Below are 20,935 nucleotides of genomic sequence, written 5' to 3'. Positions count from 1 at the left end.
TACGTAAGCATCGTGTGACGCAAATTGCGTTCTCAAAAGAGAACCGCACGTAAACATAAATAATAGACACATACTACTTCAACTCAGAATAAATATAACTTTATTGAATGATTACAGACCTGACCCATAGAAACATCACTACAATATCTGAGATAACGGGACCATTTTCATGTTTGTACTTTTACATTCTTCAGATGAAACCGACACCTGACCTGACCCTTCTTCGACCATGATGCCGTCTAAGCAACCACTTGAGTGCATTAGGTAGTTTCATTACCCCAAACAATATACTGTTCACCTGAAGTGTATTTGGCAATAATTCGCCAAGCCATACTAAATCCTGGATATTAGCGTTAAGCACAAAAAAGGAGCATTTTAAATACTTCTTTAGACCGGTTCCTGTATAATAGTGCTAATTTCCCTGCGCATATTCGGGAAAACGTAATTCTGCATCATTGCCCTTTAAAGACCACTATTTTCCTTAAAATTACATAATTTTCCTGCAGTGAGGAAAATAACTAATCCAACAAAACAGCTAAGACAGTTTGACACAATCTATCTACCCTTTCTTTCGTGTTGATTTTATTTCAGACAGGTATTATTTCTGACTTTTACCATGGAAACGTGCATTTCCAAGTGTAGCAGAGCTATGCTGTAACACCAGTCTATTAAGGGTTTAGGGGTGATTCCATTATGCTAATAACAGGGCTGCTCATTCTTCCAGCCCAAGCACTTTAACAAGCACAAAAGCCCTTTGCCAGCAACTACTTGTGGGTGTCACCTTTCATAGTAACAATCATCCATGCATCCAAACACTACATTTCCCACAATGCCCTCTCTATGGCTTAGGCTTCCTGCTACATGTCCGAGTGCATGTTTCCATTCTTTGTTCAGAAAAGGAAGCGAGAAACCAGCATGCACATGGTTTGGCACGTCTTTTTGACAAGCCTTTGTTTTCTGTTCCACTCCACAATTTGCATCTGGGTACCTGATGAACAAGTCAGAAAAGAAAGGGGGAGAGAGGCAGGCGCAGGTCGAAAGGGGAGTGGGCCTTGGCTCTTCTCATGACTCCTCCCCCTCAGCTGGAGGTGTTGATGGGGAAGTCGGAGAGGAGGATTTAAATTCTGACTTGTTAGCGATCCAGTCCAGTTCGACCTGCACATCTGTCAAGCTAAGAATTGAGCCTACAAATAAATAAGGCCACATTATTAGTTTAACAGTAACTGAAATAAGTGTGCTACAGCTTAGGATACAGGTCTTCACAACGTACAAATCCCCAATGCATGTGTACAAATTGTGCTCAGTCATGTTTGGTGGATTAAAACTGAGGTGAATAATCAGATTTCAGTATTTTTAAGTGTGAATGCAGTAAGATCTGTACACTGTTTGGCACCCTATATTAGCACAGACGACAGCCACTGATCTGAGCTATGACATGCTATCTGAAGTCTCACAAAAAGCCAAGAGGGTCCCAAATGCAGCAAGGTGCGCCAAGCCTTATATGCACCGCACAGTTTAAACATTGAGCAAAACTGACTCGTTTGTGTTAGAGGCAATACTGCTGCCTTTTCAGAGTGGTCTTCAGGGAAATATCTGTAATGTCTGTATTTGGAAATAAAAATAGAACTTAGACACACTTATGACAAGAAACAAAAACTGGAAACATAACACAGCACTGCCACCTATTGGTTCAACAGCAGTGAGGAATTATGCCCATTGATGTCTAAATAGTGACTGCAAAAAACTGCACACAGCTGTACAAACACCCCAATAATTTCACTTGCTGCAAACAAGATGCATATATACATGGAGAATAATAACGAGAAAGCAGAAAGGGGACAAATATACTGCAGCCAAAAGGAAAGGTAACAATACAAAGCTTCTGACTGACAGAACAAAAGACTGACAAGTAATTGCTCATGCCTGAAATGGTGCAACCTATTCCCCAAATAGATTTAAAAAAAAAATCTATATATATAAAAAAATAAAAGAATAATATACATATATATATATATATATATATATATATATATATATATATATATATATATATATATATATATAAAAAAAGCTGGACAATGCAAGTGACAGCAACACCGACCTTAGCGGGGCCAGCATCCTGTAACTGACACACAGTGGAGAACACCATTAATATATAGACAAAGACTGATGATACACTGACTGTGGAAAGATTAGAGCGTGTACACGGACACACGCATATGCGTGTGGACACGCCAGAGGGGCGTCATAAAGTTTTAGAAAATCATGCTGTTTTACACTGTGAGCTCTGAAAAGATTAGGTGCTACTCTATTACCGCAACTTTAGGTTAACATGTTTTATTATGTGTGTCTTACTCACAAGAACATGCAACTTCACTTTTAAAAGCATTTTGGCAACTAACAGCTCTGCAGTCAAGAGTTCTAGGGATGAAGTAAGGGGAAGGGAAGGGTGGGGGCTACATGTTGAATGAAACCAGTTGATTCAGACCCTATCATTCATATAATATATAATTCAGTATTAAAGTACATGACACGTAAACAGAAAAAAAAATACAGAATACATAAATAATGACAACTGAAAATGTAAAATGTATCAATGTTATTTTTTGAGAGGAAAAGATAGTAAAAAAAGACTACGGATAACAGTTTCACATAAGATTATCAATTATTATACATTTCCCTGATATAATTTACTTAATATATCACTCTGACCAACTGCTCTATAAAGTACAGAAATCTCCCACTGTTCAGAGTGGCTGTCCTGGTGAACCCAGTACCTGGTTTCTTGGTCGCTCCAGGTGCGTTTCCTCCTCCTGCTGGGCTACTGCCGGAGCCTGGAGACCCGGTCTTCTTGCTTAGCAGACTGTTGAAAAAGTTGGTCAGGACGCCCTCACTCGTCTGTCCACCTGCCCACACCAAGACCGACACATTCCTCAGCTTTCAGAGAGACCCGCAGGCCAGAATTTCACAGGAGACATGCAAGCGCGATTCCCCAAAAGCTCAAAAGATAGCCATCCCAGAAGAAAGGTGCAAGGTTACCATGATGTTCCCCCTACTTCCCAGGGCTCAGAAGCAGAATACACAGAGAGGGGCAGACATGTACAGGGCACATGCAGGCATAGGCAAGTACACACACCTTTCATGTTGGGATCTATCTTCTTGGTACCTGATTGCATGGGCATGACGCTGGCCACATTCCCTGAAGCCGATCGGCTGATTGTTCGGGGAGAACCGCCGGGTCCTCGATTGGAGGCGTCCTGTTCAGAACAAGGGCTTAAATGGAGTATACCACACACAAACAAAACTCTTCTCACATTGGCAAAAAAAAAAGAAAAAAAGAAAAAAAAAAAGGCATGCCTTGCTACCTCGGGACCTGGACAATTTGCTATTATTGAAGAAATCACAAATTATCTTCTGTTCCACAAAATTTTTCAGAAGAATGTCTGGTTATCTGTATGTAAACTGAAGCTGAAGGCTTATACAGCAATACAACAATCCAAAACAAAAGCAAGTCAGCACCTGAATAGAAACAAAATTTTAGTTTTGGAGTGGGCTAGTCTAGGTCCTGACATAGAGATGCTGTGGCAGGACCTGAAATGAGCACTTCACTCAAACCAACCAACTTGTCTGAATGAACCAGTTCTGCAAAGAAGAGTGGGCTAAAAGTCTTCCACAGCGATGTGAAAGACAGATTTCAAATTATGGGAAGCATTTGTTTGCTGTAATTGCTGCTAAAGGTGGTAACTTGAACTTAACTTAAATTGAATAATAACAAAAGAATTGTTTACTCAGGTTTGCTTTGTCTAATATTACATTTTGATCTGAAAACATTCTGTGGAAGAAATATGCAATAATAGAGGAAATCAGAAAGGGGGAAAATACTTCTTTATGGCACTGTACATAGCGTTTATTTTTATAAGCTATCCAGAGTACAGTCTTGACGGGGGTAAGCATACTGACCACAGGCCGTCCTGCAGATACTGGGGGTTGCTTTGCCAGAAGAGACTGAAATAAAATTCAACACAGCATTGAAAAATTAAGCGCAGTATTGTGCATGCCATTCTCCAAGCACATAAGTACTTATAATTCAACTAATACAATGACAGCCAGAACCACTGGGTTGAGACCAACAAAGGACAGTAGCATTAACATCTGGCATTCTGGTTTTCCCGCTGGCTCATGCCCACACAGTCATTTACATACTACGCAGGTTTGTTGAGGCCAGATATTTCACTGGTTCTGGACTTGAATTCAAACAAACAGCCTCTTACCTGCAGTTTTACAAGAAACACTTGATCATCTTCTGCTACGATTTCCGTTTCATGTACGAACTGAGGAGAAAAATGTATCCAAATGTCAGATCTGTAAAATTAGATTGTATACAGCATTCAACTGTATATAGGTACATACATTAATTTCTAAACATCAATGTCCTCAAGTATCTAGTTGATGGTACACTTGATAAAATACGGTCAGTCTTATTCATACAAGGCAAAATTCCTTTTGGTCTCTTATTTACTTAATATTGTCAGAAAATATGGCTTATTCATTGACATGAACAAATATGAGAGTATAGTGTCATATTAATATAAAAGATTTAAGTTATCAGGCTCCAATATATAAAAACAATGATATGCACGATAGCCAGACATTTTTGTGGATTAGTTCACACCAGTATCTGTTCATTGGCCTTCCTGTCCTCAGACTTCTAATTTTCTTTTATCTTAAGAAAAACATTGAAGCATTTTGAAAGCTGTGCATCTTGTATGCAGCTAGAGGTGCAGACATGCAAAACATTCCACAATCAATCTAAACCTTTAACCCTATACGGTGGGATGAAAACAGGCAATAGTTTAATAAAAAGTCACTTCATTCCGTATCACCAGCATTCCCTTGACAAGGTCTTTGGCAAGCCATGACAGTGTGTGCACATCTGTAAGTGAAATGATTACAAAATAGATAGTCATAATGATGACAACTGCCTTTTTTCAACACGTTTGACATGTACAAAATAGGGTAATAATCATTTACTTTATTGCAACTAGGCTTTCAATAAGGATACTTGACATTTTCATGTGGTCAAGATATGAATTTATTGTTTGAGCAGTGATGTGTTAGGAATTTATTTCAAAATGAATATAGAGGGTTTTTCTAAGAGCAAATTCATAAGCACGAGTGCTCTGTGTTCTTTTGTTGTGCAGTGAGTATGTATCAGAGCATGGATTTTCAAATGTAATTACTCAGCTTAATGAGGATTTCAGTTTTGAGAAAGCAGTTACTCTTATTCCCTATTCACCACCATTAGCATCATAGCAGCAAGGCATTCCCAGGGCGTGGCATGCTCTGGTCCTTCCTCCATTCCCCATAGTGAGTTAGGTGATGACCCCTGACCTACCCAGACCCAGATAAGTGGATTTTTCTAGCCGTGTTAATTTATCTTTATGCACTTTATTTATGTACAGCACGGTTTTCAGTGCAGGAGGTGCGAGAAAGGAAACGACATCAAAACACGTTACCTTCCTCACTGGTGGCTTTATAATCACATCTTCAAAATGGTCTTCCGTTTTAACTGTATGAAAGTTTTCATGCAGGATTGCAATCTTTTTTTCATTGTCCCACCCTGATGGACTGCAAAAAAGCACAACTAGAACTATGAGTGATATGGTGGTGTCTTCAAGTGAGAACAGCAAGTAATTATACTTAAAACAGTACAGTGAAGACCAGTAGGCTACCATTCAACAACATCTACAGTTGGGAGGAAAAGCCTGAAAAAAGTCCTACTTACATAAACACTGCATCTTTTTCTACCACTTGAGCAGGCAAGCTGAAAGGGAAGCCATATAACCTGTGGACAAGGTATTTATATAATACATCTAGATTTTTGTTCTCCTTCATTGAAGTGTACAGTAGGGCTGCCCCATCTGTAGAAGCAGTGTCAAGGAGAACAATCTTTGAACAAACAATTTACATTACATTCAAATAATACAATTCTCGCTCGCTCAAAGAAATGTGTGTGCATTGATTTTCATTTTCAAGTTTAATTTAACCTGGCAATGGCACACAGCACACAAAGACGATATTTTTGGTCTCCCGTTTTTATTTGTACGAAAGTCCGAAAAGATTGGCGTCTGCACGCCTACTCTTGACACGAGCGACGAGTGCAAATGTCAACCAAGCTCTACCCACTCCATAAAGACTCAATAGGCTCAAGGCCAGAAACTGTGATGACAATCCCCAGTACACTCAAGCAGAGGATACACTGCAAGCAGAATCGGCGGAGGTGCGACTGAATGAAGTCAAAGTGCTCGTCTCTGTAGTCGTGTTCTGTCTCCAGGCCACTGATAGCATCGCACTATAGAAGGAGCAGATACTGAAAAGAATACTGCACCGGGGCGTCTTGGCATTAATTGTCATGCAGATCAGTGCTCCTCTTATCGTTTCCTGGATGTAATTTCAGTGCTTTTAAAGAAAATCCTTTATTTATTCATCCATCTGTCAAACGCTGATAAATAAGGGAGCTGACTTATAGATTGATATCATTCGACAAATTTAAAAAGTACAATACACAAAATGTGCATAAAGTGCTAAAAATCTATCAGGATATCCCAATAAAGTCACATGACTTATTTCCATTGCAGCCCTGGAGTCTGGGCTAGGAGGCAGGCAGGAAAAGGAAATTACATGTGTATGCTACTAATATCTATCTACATGAGCTATACTCATACACCTAATAAAGACACCAGTATTATACACTTGTCATAGAAATGTTTCACTATACTATATAACTTACTCATCATCCATTTTTTCAGTTTGTTTTAAAAACTATTCAAAGAATGGGCAAATGTAATTTAGTTTGCGATTTTATTCCACTCCTCCCCACTGGATAGAGGAATGTAGTAGCCTCTCGCTACTTTGCTTTTTAGATTGGTATGTTTTAGGTTAGATACACTAGCTTTCGTATTCAGCTCTTTAAAGTGATTAGAGCTCATGTGCGTTCTTGGACTGAGATAAAGGACAACCCTCATTAATTTATAATTTGAAGTTATACCATTGTACCAGGTTATGCAGGTGTAATCCTAGTGGCATTGAACTAATGATGTAGCTAAAGTCCTCATGGTTTCCAAGGAACTTGGATATTCTTGCAAGATACTATGTCTTGGAATGGACCTTCCCAATGACAGAGGGCCATAGGCTCATTGGTCATATACTGTTCCAATTCACATCCAAGATAAGTAACAGAACACTTTTCCTGAATCTTTGCTCCATTACATTCTAAACTGGTTAGGTCCCTTAGTTTATGCCTTGTTCCAAAAACAATACATTCAGATATGCCTAAGTGCAAGGATAACTTACTGTCACATAACCAACTGCTTACTTTCTGGAGCTCTTTACCAAGTTACCAACAAAGCTGAATGAACAAGCCGTCTCAATGTCATTTATATACAATAAAAACAATAAAGGACCAATTATACTTCCTTGACACCAAAGATAAGGTTTTTAGGCTCTGAGAGCATACCTCCTACATTTACCATTTGGACTCTACCCGAAAGATATGACTGTATCCATATCAAGGCCTCCTTATTAAAGCAGAGCAATGTCTGATGATTCACTGTATGAAATGCTTTTTGCAGGTCGAGCATTGCCATTCCACAATACCTACCGCTGTCAGTTTCCTTTTTAATGACATTGGTTAAATAAATCATGCAAGTCTCAGTTGAGTAAAACTGTCTAAAACCTGACTGAAAGTCAATTAGAATATTATAGTAAATGACTGGGACACACAAGGTTGGTGGTTCTAATCCCGGTGTAGCCAAAATAAGATCTGCACAGCCGTTGGGCCCTTGAGCAAGGCCCTTAACCCTGCATTGCTCCAGGGGAGGATTGTCTCCTGCTTAGTCTAATCAACTGTACGTCGCTCTGGATAAGAGCACTTACCAAATGCCAATAATGTAATGTAATTGGGTAATTTAAAGATTTATAATGTATGTGACACAGGGAGCAATAGCCTCTGCAACATCTCTCAGGAACTTAGCTAGGATGACATCCAATCCGGTGGCTTTGTTAGCATCCAACCCCTGTCAATGTTATCGGGGTAAAAGAAAACTGCTCTTCCCCGATCCCTTTAGACTCGTAGTACTTTGATACTATGAGTCATAAAGTACCATATGAACCAAAGTATCATAAAGAATCATTTAGCATATGATTCAGTGAAGACATTTAGTCATACAATGGATTATTAGATTGGCCTGAAGTAAAGCAATGGTCTTTAGAATAAATGGATCTCTGAAAAAGAGAAAAACATAGGCTACAAGCCCAACACAATAATCCTCCACTGCAAATATATTCAGAAGGGACTTGCAGAATGCATTCAGTGCTGAAAGCTCCACAGCTCTAGAATGTGATTTGTGGTTTATACTGGCATGCGGTATACCTCCTACCTTGGTGCATACCACCACCATAGGTATGCCCAGGTTGTGTGTGAGTGTGTTCTTCCCAAGGGGAAGCACGATGCCCTCTTCATCCGAATCAGCAGCTTTAGGGTTCCTCCTCTGCGGGGACATGCTGTGGGTGCTCCCTGGCTCTGTGTACTCCTGGAACTGTCTGACCACTGTAAAAATGCAAAGGCAGTTGTCTAGGAACAGTACGTCATGTCGGGCCCGAGAAGCAGCCCACAACATTTTCAATACAGAGCTGGAATCTGCACGCACACATTTTCCATTATTGGTCACTGGTTCACCAGCAATTGCTTTTTTTGTTTTTGTATTGGCCATATGGTTGTAACTAACCAACAAATAGCATCCACGTGAACACATCCAGCATAACTGCAGAGCAAACATTAAAATGTTTATATATACATTTATATATCCTCTTCTGAACCCACAATTAGTAACTAGAATATTTTTTGTTAAATACATTTTTTTTGTCAACTGCCAAGTATACTACTGCCACCCTAAGACATGTGAAGGAATTATATGTGAACACTTTTACACTTGCCAAGCACAACAGAAATGCCTGAAGTAATCACACTACAGCTATTTTAAGTGAAGGTCAAGATAAAAGAACTGACTATATATTATTGTGTTGGGGATGAGCATGACATGGTATTCAGCAAAACTCTTGGCCAAAAGCTGAATAAGTATGTGCTGTGCATTGTCTATAGCAGTGGTTCCCAAACGTGGTCCTGGGTACTGCTATATATGCTGGTTTTTGTTCCAACCCCAATTTTCATTGAATAATGTTAACAAGCTGTTAAACTTTCTCAATTAGTTCATCTTAAAATTGATTATTTACATTAAATCACAATATGCCAGAAATAGTGTAGGGGAAAATTCACAGAACAAAAGATCTCTCTCCTAAAAGCATGATAAACAATCACAAGTCAAAATCAGACTCAACCTTGATGAGCAGGCAGGTTCCTCCAAAACTCTCGACGATGTATGCTAAAAGTGTATCAATATATCCCTATTAAAGTATGATATGTACCCTGTATAGTTTCAAACTGATTAACTGCTAAATTGTGCTAGAATTACACAGTGACCCATATGTAACCGGAGTTTAATAAAGCAGCCAGCTGGGGGGGGGGGGGGGGGGGAGGCATCTCAAACTGTGAGTCAGACACAGGCAGAGCGAGATATCTAGCTAAATCTTCCTTCTTCTAGCTAAATCTTCCTTCTTTCACTCGAAAATTAACGCAGCCGCCTCTAATCCCCGCAAACTGCTTTCAATCTTCTCCTCTCTTCTGGCCCCCCCTCCCCCCCCCCACCCCTCTCATCACTCACACCTGATGACTTTGTCTCCTTCTTTGAAATGAAGGTTGATGCCATTCGCAATTCCTTCTCACAACCCTCTCCCCCTGCTGACCCTCCTACCTTCCCCAACTCCCTAGCCTCCTTTTCTCCCCTCTCTGACGCCGACACATTGAAACTCCTTACATCCCACCACCCGACCACCTGTCCTCTTGACCCCATCCCCTCTCCCCTCCTACAATCTATATCCAATGACATTCTCCCTTTTCTTTCCTCTCTAATCAACACCTCCCTCTCTTCCGGCACCATGCCCTCTTCCCTGAAGACCTGTCCAGGGTGTATTCCTGCCTTTCGCCCAATGTATGCTGGGATAGGCTCCAGCCCCCCTGCAATCCTGTTCAGGATAAGCAGGTTAAGATAATGGATGGATGGATGGATTTATTTCCTTAAACCCATCAACACAATGCAGATTTGCCTTTGAATTCTTCACTACCTTCCAAAATGTTTTTTTTTTGGCCAGGTATCAACACTTTCACCACTTGTGTACCGATTCACTTTAATTTGATTCTTTAGCCTATGGTATGCGTAGCTATCTGACAAAACGTGGTTTTAGGAGGGTAATCCATCATTGTGTAATCCATCTAAAAATGAAAAGCACCTAATTAACAAAAAATAACAGCTTGTTAACAGTATTGGATTGCAATTGTGGTTGGAATGAAAACCAGCATACACAGGGGTACTCTAGAGTTTTGGGAACAGTATGCATTAGTCTGCATCAAACCCACCATATTGGCAAAGCAATTGTCATTGTTTTAATTGTTTAAATCGATTGAAATATAACCATATATAACCACAGCAAGGTAAAGAAATTACAGTAGTTAAGCCAGCATTCCAAACTACAGTAAGGAAGACCTTTTCTGTAGCATTAACATTTAAATAAACACCATGGAAAAAACAAAAAAACAGCAGGTACCAGTTTCCATGCAGGAGCACATGAAGATTCATGACTTATAATGTGTGCAATCTAATTTCAGTTTCAGTTACTTTTTTCACTGCAGATTTGGACTTTTGCTGGTTTAGGTCAGGCATTGGGTAGCTTTCCATTGGTTGTATTTACTCCTGCCCTCCTGCTAGGGCTACTGCAGCTAGACTTACAGGTGAGCTGTGGACTTACATGCAAGCTGTGGGCAGAGTTGGCATGCTGGGTAACTATACAGCTTCTTTCTGCATCTACACAACTGAGGGGATAAACATGGAAAGGAGAACATCGGCAACACTCATTGCATGAACCCACAACAGAATTCATGTGGAGTCAAGGACCGCAGATGAAGTCCATCCTATCATCTCAATTTGGCAGTGGATAATGCAATGGAAAAGCAATGATGCTGTAATGGGACTGCCAGCTTTGGCTCCAACTATGGTACTATTCTCCTTTCAGTAAAACAGGCAGGCAAGTGGCATGTGCGTGCACAAAGGAAAACTTGTATTTTTATGACTAACAATGCAGGAGTCCTCTGGGTGTTTATATCATCGCCAACATGGCAAGACATAATTATGTCTCATGTTTAATATAAAACGTAGCCGAGATGTACACAAAATGGGATGTTTTCCATTTAAGGGTGAAGCAGTCTCACTTACATTTTTGTTCCATTTCCCTCATCTCCTCTCGAGCAATCCTCATTTTGTCGATATACTCTCGGATGACACTGGCCCACTTCTGCAGGGAATCCAGGGCAGACCAGGGCCTTGACATGTCCACCACCAGCAGTACGATGGTGTCTGCCAGGTTGTCTGGAAACACTGCAAATTTCTGGAGGCCTTTGTGATACAGGTCACCATCCAAAATCCAGGCATTACACCTGGCATGGTCTGTGTCCAGAAATAAATTATACATAATTACATTCATTAAAAGAGTAGGAACAGGTTTTCCTCAACAGATTCTGAGGATGAGCTAGGGATGAGCGCAAGTTTAAAGGTACAAAGGTAATTTTGGACTCCTAATGGTTAAGAGAGAAATTGCAGGTAAACATAAAAATTCAAGCCTTTACTTTTAAAAATTAAGTTTGTCAGCCTACAAGAAAAGGGCTATGTGTTTTCAAGTTGATTTTAAGATACTTTTACTCCTTAGACGCCAAGTTATTACCAGAGTACATACTGAACATGCTTTTCAAGGTCCCATATTGTGCATTTTCCAGTGTTTTATTTTCATCTCTGTCCAGTTTTACATGTCCATTCACCAGCGGCTCATGAGCATTACAAAAAACGGGCCATATTAGTGACCGTGTATTTAAGGCTCACTGATATCAACAAACCTCTATTCTGATTGGCTGGCTAGCTCCAACAAACTGAATGCCATCTGTGCCAAGCGCTTGTATTTGTTCAGGCTACAAGATGGGCCATGCTGAATTAAACAAGCATATTGTTCTGATGTCATAACTTCATGCAATTCCAAATGGCTTGTTCAAATGCACATTTTCTTCATTAGGATTGTGTGGATTTATTTATTTATTTAGGACTGTGCGTTTTGATAATTGCGGGCCAAGCAGTGTTTCTACCTTTTCTTATTATTCATCATCATACTTTTCTTATGGCTAGGGCATCTATGGCAGCCCCAAGAACCATAAGGTAAAAACAGTCCCATGATTATTTTTACCAATACACAGGTCTCCACCTTGAGCACTCTAGCGCTACCAAATGTGGGTCAAATTTGGAGGTATGTTTATGCATGTAAGTTTGTAGGCGTATGCCTGATTTTCAAAAATGATGTACTATTGGATTCCTTGGATCAAGCTGAGTTCAACACACCCATTGACTTCAATTTCCATATTTGATTTTCTGCCATATTGGATTTTATGAAAAGGTTAAAAACATTTTCACAGGCCACAAATTTTGTCCAATCTACACCAAATGTTCAGACGAAGCCTCACCAAAATGATCAGATTATCAGATTTATAGACTCAGTACCCCTTCCTGAAGACGTGCAAATTTGAATTTAAACTACTGGGGGGTGCTGCTAGTAAAAATGCCCATTAAAAAAGTCATTATTGTGTGTGGTTGTATCTTGGGAGACCCCAAGGCAGAGACAAAAGCATTTGTCTATTACAGTCAATCGAAAATGGCAACAAAGTCACCAAGCAAGAAGTGAGGTCAAAGCTCAGCAACGCTTTGGGACATGGGACATGACCTCGAGACCCCATTTTGAGGAAACACATAACCCATTATTTTGGTGATGTGTTTGCTTAAAAAAAGTATTGTGTCTGGTGATAGACGTCCCAAGGCCGAGACATGGCAAGTTTTCATGTTAACCTAATTGATGCGGCCACCATATTGGATTTTATTGAAAGGATTAAAAAATGTTCACAGTATGCTGATACCTTGGTAAATCCCAAAGCTGAGACATGAGAAACTGTTCTCAACTTAATTGATGTGGTTGCTTGGGCTTGATGAAAGGTTTAAAAACATTTCAACACTAACATATTTTGTCCAATCTTCACCAAGCTTGGCACAGATCATCTTCAGACCAACCCTCAAAAAACTACTCTTATACATTCTTGATTTTCAAAAACATTCATCCATTACAGCCAAACCAATGGCAAACAACCTAAACAGGACGTGAGCTCATATCTCAGTTACACCCAATCCTCAGTTAATTGCCATAAGACTTGCTATCAGTGCTTACCGCCACACTTAATACATAATACATAATCAAGTTGCCATGGCGACCCTGCCCTGCTGGACTGCTTGGCCTCCACAACCCGGCTTGTAGGTCTAATTTCACATTGTTTTTATAACACCTCAACTCCTGTATAATCCACATAGCAACAATATAGGACCCTTAATGTGTGCCCCCAGCCCAACTGGACCATCGGTTGCTCTAGTAGGCTACAGGTTTATTGTTGAAAAGTACTAAACGCTAAATGGTCATTATGGCCCCAGCATCTGGAACAGACAAACAGAGGATTTGAGGGTAAGGTTTGACTTACCGTCAATGTCATCGTCATGGACGTTGAAATAAAGGTATTCCAGTCCTCTCCCTTTTATGTATTCTTTGAGTCCCTGAAGTTTTGCAACCAAAGTGGTTTTACCAACCCCATCTTCACCTACAAACCGAAGAGCGGACAGGGGTAACACTTAACACAATTTACTAGCTAGCCTTAGACACCTCATGATGAGGAATGGGTAGTAGAACGTTAACGTTAAATAAATCTCAAAATGTACCGAGTCATAAAAAAACACAGCCATACTGAATTAATATGAATTAATATTAGTCTAAGATTGTTTTTATGGACTATCAATTATATTCGGTTGCCATAACACCAAGTTCTAGCTGATGTCAGTTAATTAGCTAATTAACCAACAAGTTGGATATAAAATAAGAATAAATACCCATGTTATAAGTCAGAATGTGCCGTCTACATGGATACCTTAGTGGCTAAGGCCTCAGACTACACTGATTAGCAAACTATTTTGGGATTCTCAGTTGTTGATAGCTAGAATTAGTGCGAGTAGATCATTTTTTTATGTTTGGTTTTGGAAAAAGCGACAAACTAGAGTTTGTCACCGTGTCAGTAATGTTGCCACACGCCAGTTTTGTTCAGTTGGTTAATTAACTAGCCTGAATTTAACGTAGCGAACAAGTCTTGCTAGATAAGGACAACTAAATAATTTAGAACCGTGCAATTGCAATGTTGCAATGTTAGAGCTAAACCACTGTTATCAAATCGAAAGCTAACTAAATGTCAAATTTGGAAAACGCGCATCCATCAACGCCAAAGCACGCAACATGACATGACAGACACTCCCAGTCTAATTGAGCGCACGTTAGCTAATCCGCTGCTGCACACATGACAGTGTGGTTTACTAGCAACACTACGTGGGACTGGCCCACCAGCAGAACCATTATGCTTGCATGTGGGGAAAATAAAACTCACCCATGACAAGGACATTTTTCCCAGATGGTAATTTTGACCGTGAGTGCGTTGATACTTCATTCAATATCGAGGACCTGTGCGTGAAATATCATCATCAGATAAAAATCCACACTACTAATCAGACATTCTCGGTTTCATCATTAGCTAACACAAAGGGGGAAACGCTACAGCCCAATACCCGTACAACCCACATACTCACCATAAATTCTGGCCATCATCATCCTCGTCGGTTTGAACCTCCAAACAGGTATTATTTACATTTGAGTTGGTGGATGTAAATGCACTCCGACTCACTACAGCCATCTTTCCAGGCTTTTACTGTGACACACTATAGATACCCCAAGAGATACCCGGATGTGAGGCTGCTCGTTGCGTTTTTCTCGGGCGGGGTTGTGCAACAGTGTCATCACTGTTTATTACTTTTAAAAAAGGTAATAGAACAAACAAAATAATTCACAGAATGTCAACAATTTGCACATTTGCAGAGTTAACATTAATAAAATAACTTAATTCACCATCATAAGAACCAGTTTTTCTGTCTAAATATTATTATTATTATTATTATTATTATTATTATTATTATTATTATTATTATTATAAATTATCTTTTTGTGGAATGATTGTTCTGTGTTCTGTATCTGACAATGGAAAGGAAATCCCTTCATGGATAAATTAAGTTAGATGAAGGACACTTTACACTTCACCTATTCCTATCAAGAGGAGTAAACGGTTAACACAATAGGCCCTATACACTTAGTAGAACTTACAAGCAGCGGAAATAAATAGGCCAGTGAAAAGAAGCAGCGACTAGCATTATATGCCTGTGATAGTCTTCACTGTCCCTAGTTGAAAGAGGATGTTGCACCTATACAAATCTGACAAATATGTTCATATAATCCCGTACATGACCAAAATGAAACAAAATCTCTGCCACACCCACAGGAAATGTATTCCTCTTAAAACAACCTTTTGCACCGCATTTACTACAGTCTCTAGTTGGAAAATGACTGAGTTTGAGTTAGACAAGCCTTAATTCAGCACTGTAATGCATTAAAATGCTGCTAGAGTTTGGTGCAGTTAGGCCTTGACAAAAATATGGTGTTAGTATGGCTAATTTCTTAACATCTAATTGTCTGTTTAGTTGCACAATATGTGCCAGCAAAGCCATGATTGCAGAAGGAATGCTTGCCTCTTACTGGGGTACAAATAAAGGATAAAATGAATCGAAAGTTGGAAACATTGCTATTCATAATGCATTTCAATTTGACTCTCACAATGAAATGATAAACTATGCTTGGCAATGTCCTGGCTGAGCACACAAAGAATATCTGAAGTGTCATATATTAAACTAGGTAAGGAGAATGAGTAACTGAAATGGACTACTCATTGGTTTCGCAGGATGCTGAGGGCAATAGTCATGAGCAGAAGACAATGTTTGAATGCAGAATAGAGATAACTGTCAAAGTTAGATTCAGTGGAATGGCAGCATTAGGCAGAGTGATGTTTTTATATGGGCTTCATTGTAGAAACTGGGAAACTGTTCACTCCTCGTGCCTTCTATCATTTATTTCCAGTTTTAATAAATGAAAAGAGAAAATAATGGTAGGCAAGTTTATCATCCAACCAGTAATAAAGGTCTTCATATTCATGAGAAGCCATATTGGTCCTGTCCTTTTATCACCTGAAATAAATAAATAACCTATTGTTTGACTCCATAAGCTTTGGGTGTAAGTGCTGAGTGTATTCACTCTGAAAGCACTATATTGTTACCTGCACATGTTTTGTCTTTGGTCTTCACTCAGTGAATATTCAGGCATAGAGCTTATTCGTATGACATATTTTCAAGTTAACTGCTATATACGTTGAAGAATGCATTTAACAAAATGAAAAAAAAAAATTCTTTCACCGTGTTCTCATTAATTTCAAATCACTGAATCCAGTGGTGTAAAAAACACACAGAAGGTCATATTTTCCATCCTCCTTCTTCATCAGCGCTCTGAGAAAGGTTTTGCTGAAAAATTGGGCTGGGTGTGGGTGCACCATTTTTGCACCATTTTTCTGCCAACTCTAGAGACTGTTGTGAGTGGAAATCCCTGGAGATAAGCAGTTTCTGAGATACTCAAACCACCCTGTCTGGTACCAACTATCATTCCATGGTCAAAGTCACTTAGATCACATTTATTCCCCATTCTGACATTTGGTCTGAAGAACAGCTGAACCTATTTATGCATTTAGACTGACTGACTGGCTGATTAAATATTTGCATTCACAAGCTGCATCCCCCCCCTTACAACACACACACACACACACACACACACACACACACACACACACACACACACACACACTGTACTACAAGATAGCTAGTATTGATTTAAGGAAATGTAGCCTGTAGGCATTTGGTGGAGCAATGCAGCAGTAACACAATAAACCCTGGCCTACCAATCTACCCTACCCAGTGGACAAATCCAATGGTTTCACATTGCATCTCACTACTCTGGAGTCCCTGTTACAGGTGATTGATTTTCCTAAACTTTGAAGTCTTGGGTATAATTCCTAACCTGCACTTGAAGTGAGTACAAGTGAAAGAGAAGTTTTATTTCTTTTCCACCCATCACTTTCTATTGAACTGAGAACACCTCTGATGCCCTTTCATCTGCACTGAAAATTGGCAATCCTGTTACGAGTTATTGAATATTATTAATGTCTTATTGGGTTTGTCTTTTCACTGATTTATTCATAGCAGTATGAAAATACTTATTATTTTAATATTGATATTGAATATTTTACATATTTGACGAAATATTTTGCTTAATTTAACAGAATAGCTCCCAGTCATTAAAGGTTCTCTTTAACTGTTGCTTGCCATGGGCACTTTCCTCAGGTGACGCACATTATAGGCTAAGTAATTTCAGTAACACATTACAATAAAATTACAGTATTTGGCATGAACTACTGTAGTTGTTAACTACTTATTAGTTAATCTGTCCAGCATTGCTTATGTATTTGTACTAAATTAGTTAATGCCAATTCATATCAGAATGAATTTAATGTATTAATGTATTTGTACATCAACTACCTATGTACCCTAATTTGGCCAAAGTATGTAACTGACACTGCTTCAAAAGCAAGCCATGGTAAATATAATTTTTTTTAAATAACCCCCATCCACATATTTTCAGAGAGAAAAAAAAACCCCAAAGTGACAACCGTGAAAGCCCTTGACAAGTGTTGCACTTGGCTGCTCCCTGTCACATAAACCCTGTAGGCAGTCGACAAGAGGCAGTCGACCTCGCAACACCTTTAACAGGTGGTGTACAACGAAAGAGATGCTCTTGTTCACCTGGCAGCATTGGGCAAATCTAGCCCTTACTATCCACGCGCCAATACACTTGAGAGTAACTGCTTCACACCCTTTCTCACTTCCGTTTGCGCATCTTTTCCAGTGATATTATAACAACTGAACATTTTATCATTCTATTATCATGGGGTAATCGAAGCAAAATATTCAGGCATGATCTCAGTAATTATTTATTCTTTTCGGTTAGAACATCACAAGCAGCATTTATGGTCGAAAACGTGGAACAGATAATAATTATCATTCGGAAGAAGACGCTCAGAAAGGGCAAGACTGTTATCTTTATGGGCTTGTTGGACCATTGATACGATCCTTTGACTTTACAAAATGATAAGAGAACTTTGTTTGACAGACATGTCTTTGACGATATATTGATTCCAGCATATCGAACACAGCACAAATTTATGAATTTATTAGGCTATGTTGAGCATATTCTCGATATGCAGTGAGACAGCAAGTTCCCATTTTGTTTGAGCCTGCAATTAAATGATCTCCCACTAGAGTGCAGTGTCGTTAAAGGGCACTGACTGTGGCATCCTTCCGATGTATGATAAAGCATTGGTGCAAAAGTGAGCAAGTGTAAAAATCCAAGACTTCACTCTAACCATCTTTCATACAGAGTAGAGGAGCCTTCGAATTGTGAGACAAACTCCATTTACCTTCGAGTGGGCTGGTTCTCAAAGCGCTGATATAAACAATGATTTGAGAATGGAGTTAGTCTCCTTGTACGGAGCGCTCGCCTTTCAAAGTCGACTTTACTCACATCGCAGCCTTTGAACAGGGAAGTTTTTTTTGACAACATCTTTTGGGAATATTTTTTATGTTCGCGGAAGGTGAGTTACCAACTGTACCGACATACACTGTGCGCTGTTTAATGATGCAGTGAGCAGCATATGGGTGTTTCCAAATTGATATAATATCCAGATAACCGTTTTTGCATGCCAATCTGTTTTATATGTAAATATGCTGCTCATATTGCCTAGGAATGATATATTATGAAAAGTAGAGGAAGTTTTCAGAATGTGTATGGTGGCATATGTGCAATTAATTCGTTTTTCACTGTTGTCTCTCAAGAAAAGCATTAATGTTGACATGTTGAAACTGGTTTCAAGCTATAGCAAGAATTGGGTATATACCTCTGCACATATATCACTTTTTCCACCTTAAGAAATTCATTTTTAAAGTAGCCTAAACTTACATTTTTGTTATTGCCTTGTGCTCATCTGTTGCCTAATGCACTTCTCCTCAAGTCAAGAGAAATAGGGCAGCACTGGGAAAGTCCAGTATCGGTCCTGTAGAATTGCATCCGACATGAACTTCATGGAAACAAGGATGTGGACACTCAATGTACTTGATGCATATTTTTAGCATGTTGATTCCAGAGTAACTGGTACCAGGCTCACCATTGTTTTCGTGAAATGTGTGGACATTTAACGACAGGAGACAACAACAACAAAAGCAAAAACAACAACATTATTTAGCATTAACTACATAGTTATGATGATGCAAAGTTGTTATGTAGCCTGTAGGAATTTATATTAGTTTAAAGCATCCTACCTGCAGCCCCCTCCCCCCAAAGTATTGTGTGTGTGCATCTGTGTATGTGTGTGTGTGTGTGTGTGTGCATGTGTGCATGTGTGCATACAATTTTAAAGCTGAGATGTGGCTGCTAAGCTTTACTATGTTTATCATGTGTATTTTGTTGAGTATCCACAAGTTTAACTTATTACTTAAAGTGTACAAAGGAAAGTGATTGTTTTCTTGTTGCAGAAGGCGATGTCAATTTTCAGAAGCACACACAGTTGTGACAAATTAAAATGGATATCTAATATTGTACATATATGTGTTTAATGAGATGAATTATAATTTATTAAAGTATTTTGAATGAATGTAGTTTAATTTAGCTTGAAAACACAAAGCAATTTCTGTTTCAGTCATCTTATCTCAACCGATTGACCATAAAGAAAACAATTATTAGGCTTATTATGAGATGAAAGACTTCTAAATTATGAACCCTTCCAAAATTTTTTTGAAATGACAGACATGTACCCAGATCTATTTGAGACTAATTTATGCCCCTTGGGCCTGCAATTAAACTTATGGATTTCACGTATACCTAAACTACAAATAATGCCCCCTCCCTCCTTGTTATAGTATGTTTGTCCTTGTTTCACCATGTGTGTTATTAATTCCATCATTATGCCCAAAAAACTAAAAATGCAAGTTTTGACCTCATGCTAACTTGGCTCTGTCATTTCCTCTATGCCTGAGAATCCCTGCTGGAAATAGCGTGTTAGAGAGTTAGAGTTAGAGTTTTTACAGTGCAGGTAAACCCTTAGATATGTTGTGCGTCAAGCACTTCCTCTAACATGCCTCTACATCTCCACACTGTGGAATGGTTGTACCTGGGCGAGCAAAATGATTTTGTATATCCGAAGCACTCTTTGTACTGCAAAATGCAGAGATTGAATACAAAATGTTAAAATATAATTGTTTTCATTTGATATATAACTGTAAAATGTTTGATATTGATTGGCTCCAGGTACATTGAGCAAAATCAACATTTTAAGATGCAGTTTGCATATATTTATCTGGCTTATTAGGCATCAGGAGCAGGGTTGTTGTATGTGAGAATGATTTGATTTCGTCAGGAGAAAACAAGGTCCTCGAATGGAAAGAGCTGCACTTGGTTGGAAAATGTAGAGTTGGAAAATAGATTGTGACAGGGTTGTGAAGGGAGCACTTTATTAGGTATTTATTGGACTTATTTTTTTGACTTATTAAGTCTTCTACTGCTGTAGCCTATCCACTTAGAAGTTTGATGTGTTGTGTGTTCAGAGATGCTCTTCTGCATACCACTGTTGTAATGTGTGTAATGGGTTACTTGTGCTACTGTCACC

The 20,935-nt window shown here is 39.1% G+C and overlaps 2 protein-coding genes across 6 annotated transcripts in view; one reads left to right on the top strand and one right to left on the bottom strand.

The window, feature by feature from the left end:
- Positions 1 to 83: 83 nt before the first annotated feature.
- Positions 84 to 15,004, bottom strand: LOC133136190 (cytoplasmic dynein 1 light intermediate chain 1-like). Of its 4 annotated transcripts, XM_061253477.1 has the most exons (14): positions 14,877 to 15,004; positions 14,678 to 14,751; positions 13,730 to 13,846; positions 11,385 to 11,615; positions 8,439 to 8,608; positions 6,259 to 6,352; positions 5,786 to 5,921; positions 5,517 to 5,628; positions 4,272 to 4,331; positions 3,961 to 4,005; positions 3,137 to 3,257; positions 2,778 to 2,906; positions 2,102 to 2,125; positions 1,050 to 1,184 (listed from the first exon to the last, which is right to left on the bottom strand). In XM_061253477.1, the coding sequence occupies exons 1-13, from the start codon at positions 14,978 to 14,980 to the stop codon at positions 2,103 to 2,105; spliced, it is 1,416 nt and encodes a 471-aa protein (XP_061109461.1). In that variant the 5' UTR covers positions 14,981 to 15,004; the 3' UTR covers positions 1,050 to 1,184; position 2,102. The 4 variants fall into 4 exon arrangements, with proteins under 4 accessions (XP_061109444.1, XP_061109453.1, XP_061109471.1 ...); XM_061253460.1 differs by lacking the exon at positions 2,102 to 2,125 and having other exon boundaries at positions 84 to 1,184; XM_061253469.1 differs by lacking the exon at positions 2,102 to 2,125 and having other exon boundaries at positions 84 to 1,184; positions 3,167 to 3,257.
- Positions 15,005 to 18,634: 3,630 nt separating this feature from the next.
- cpne4a (copine IVa) overlaps positions 18,635 to 20,935 on the top strand; it is a 71,289-nt gene continuing 68,988 nt past the window's right edge. For both annotated transcript variants that reach the window (XM_061233988.1, XM_061233981.1), the window contains exon 1: positions 18,635 to 18,868. The gene's annotated coding sequence lies outside the window, so the exon portion shown is untranslated. The remainder of the gene's footprint in view (positions 18,869 to 20,935) is intronic.

The sequence above is a fragment of the Conger conger genome, chromosome 1 (assembly GCF_963514075.1).
Source record: "Conger conger chromosome 1, fConCon1.1, whole genome shotgun sequence".
Taxonomy (NCBI): Eukaryota; Metazoa; Chordata; class Actinopteri; order Anguilliformes; family Congridae; genus Conger; species Conger conger.
Note: the sequence above shows the minus strand (reverse complement) of the source record. Positions and strands in the feature narration are given on the sequence as shown.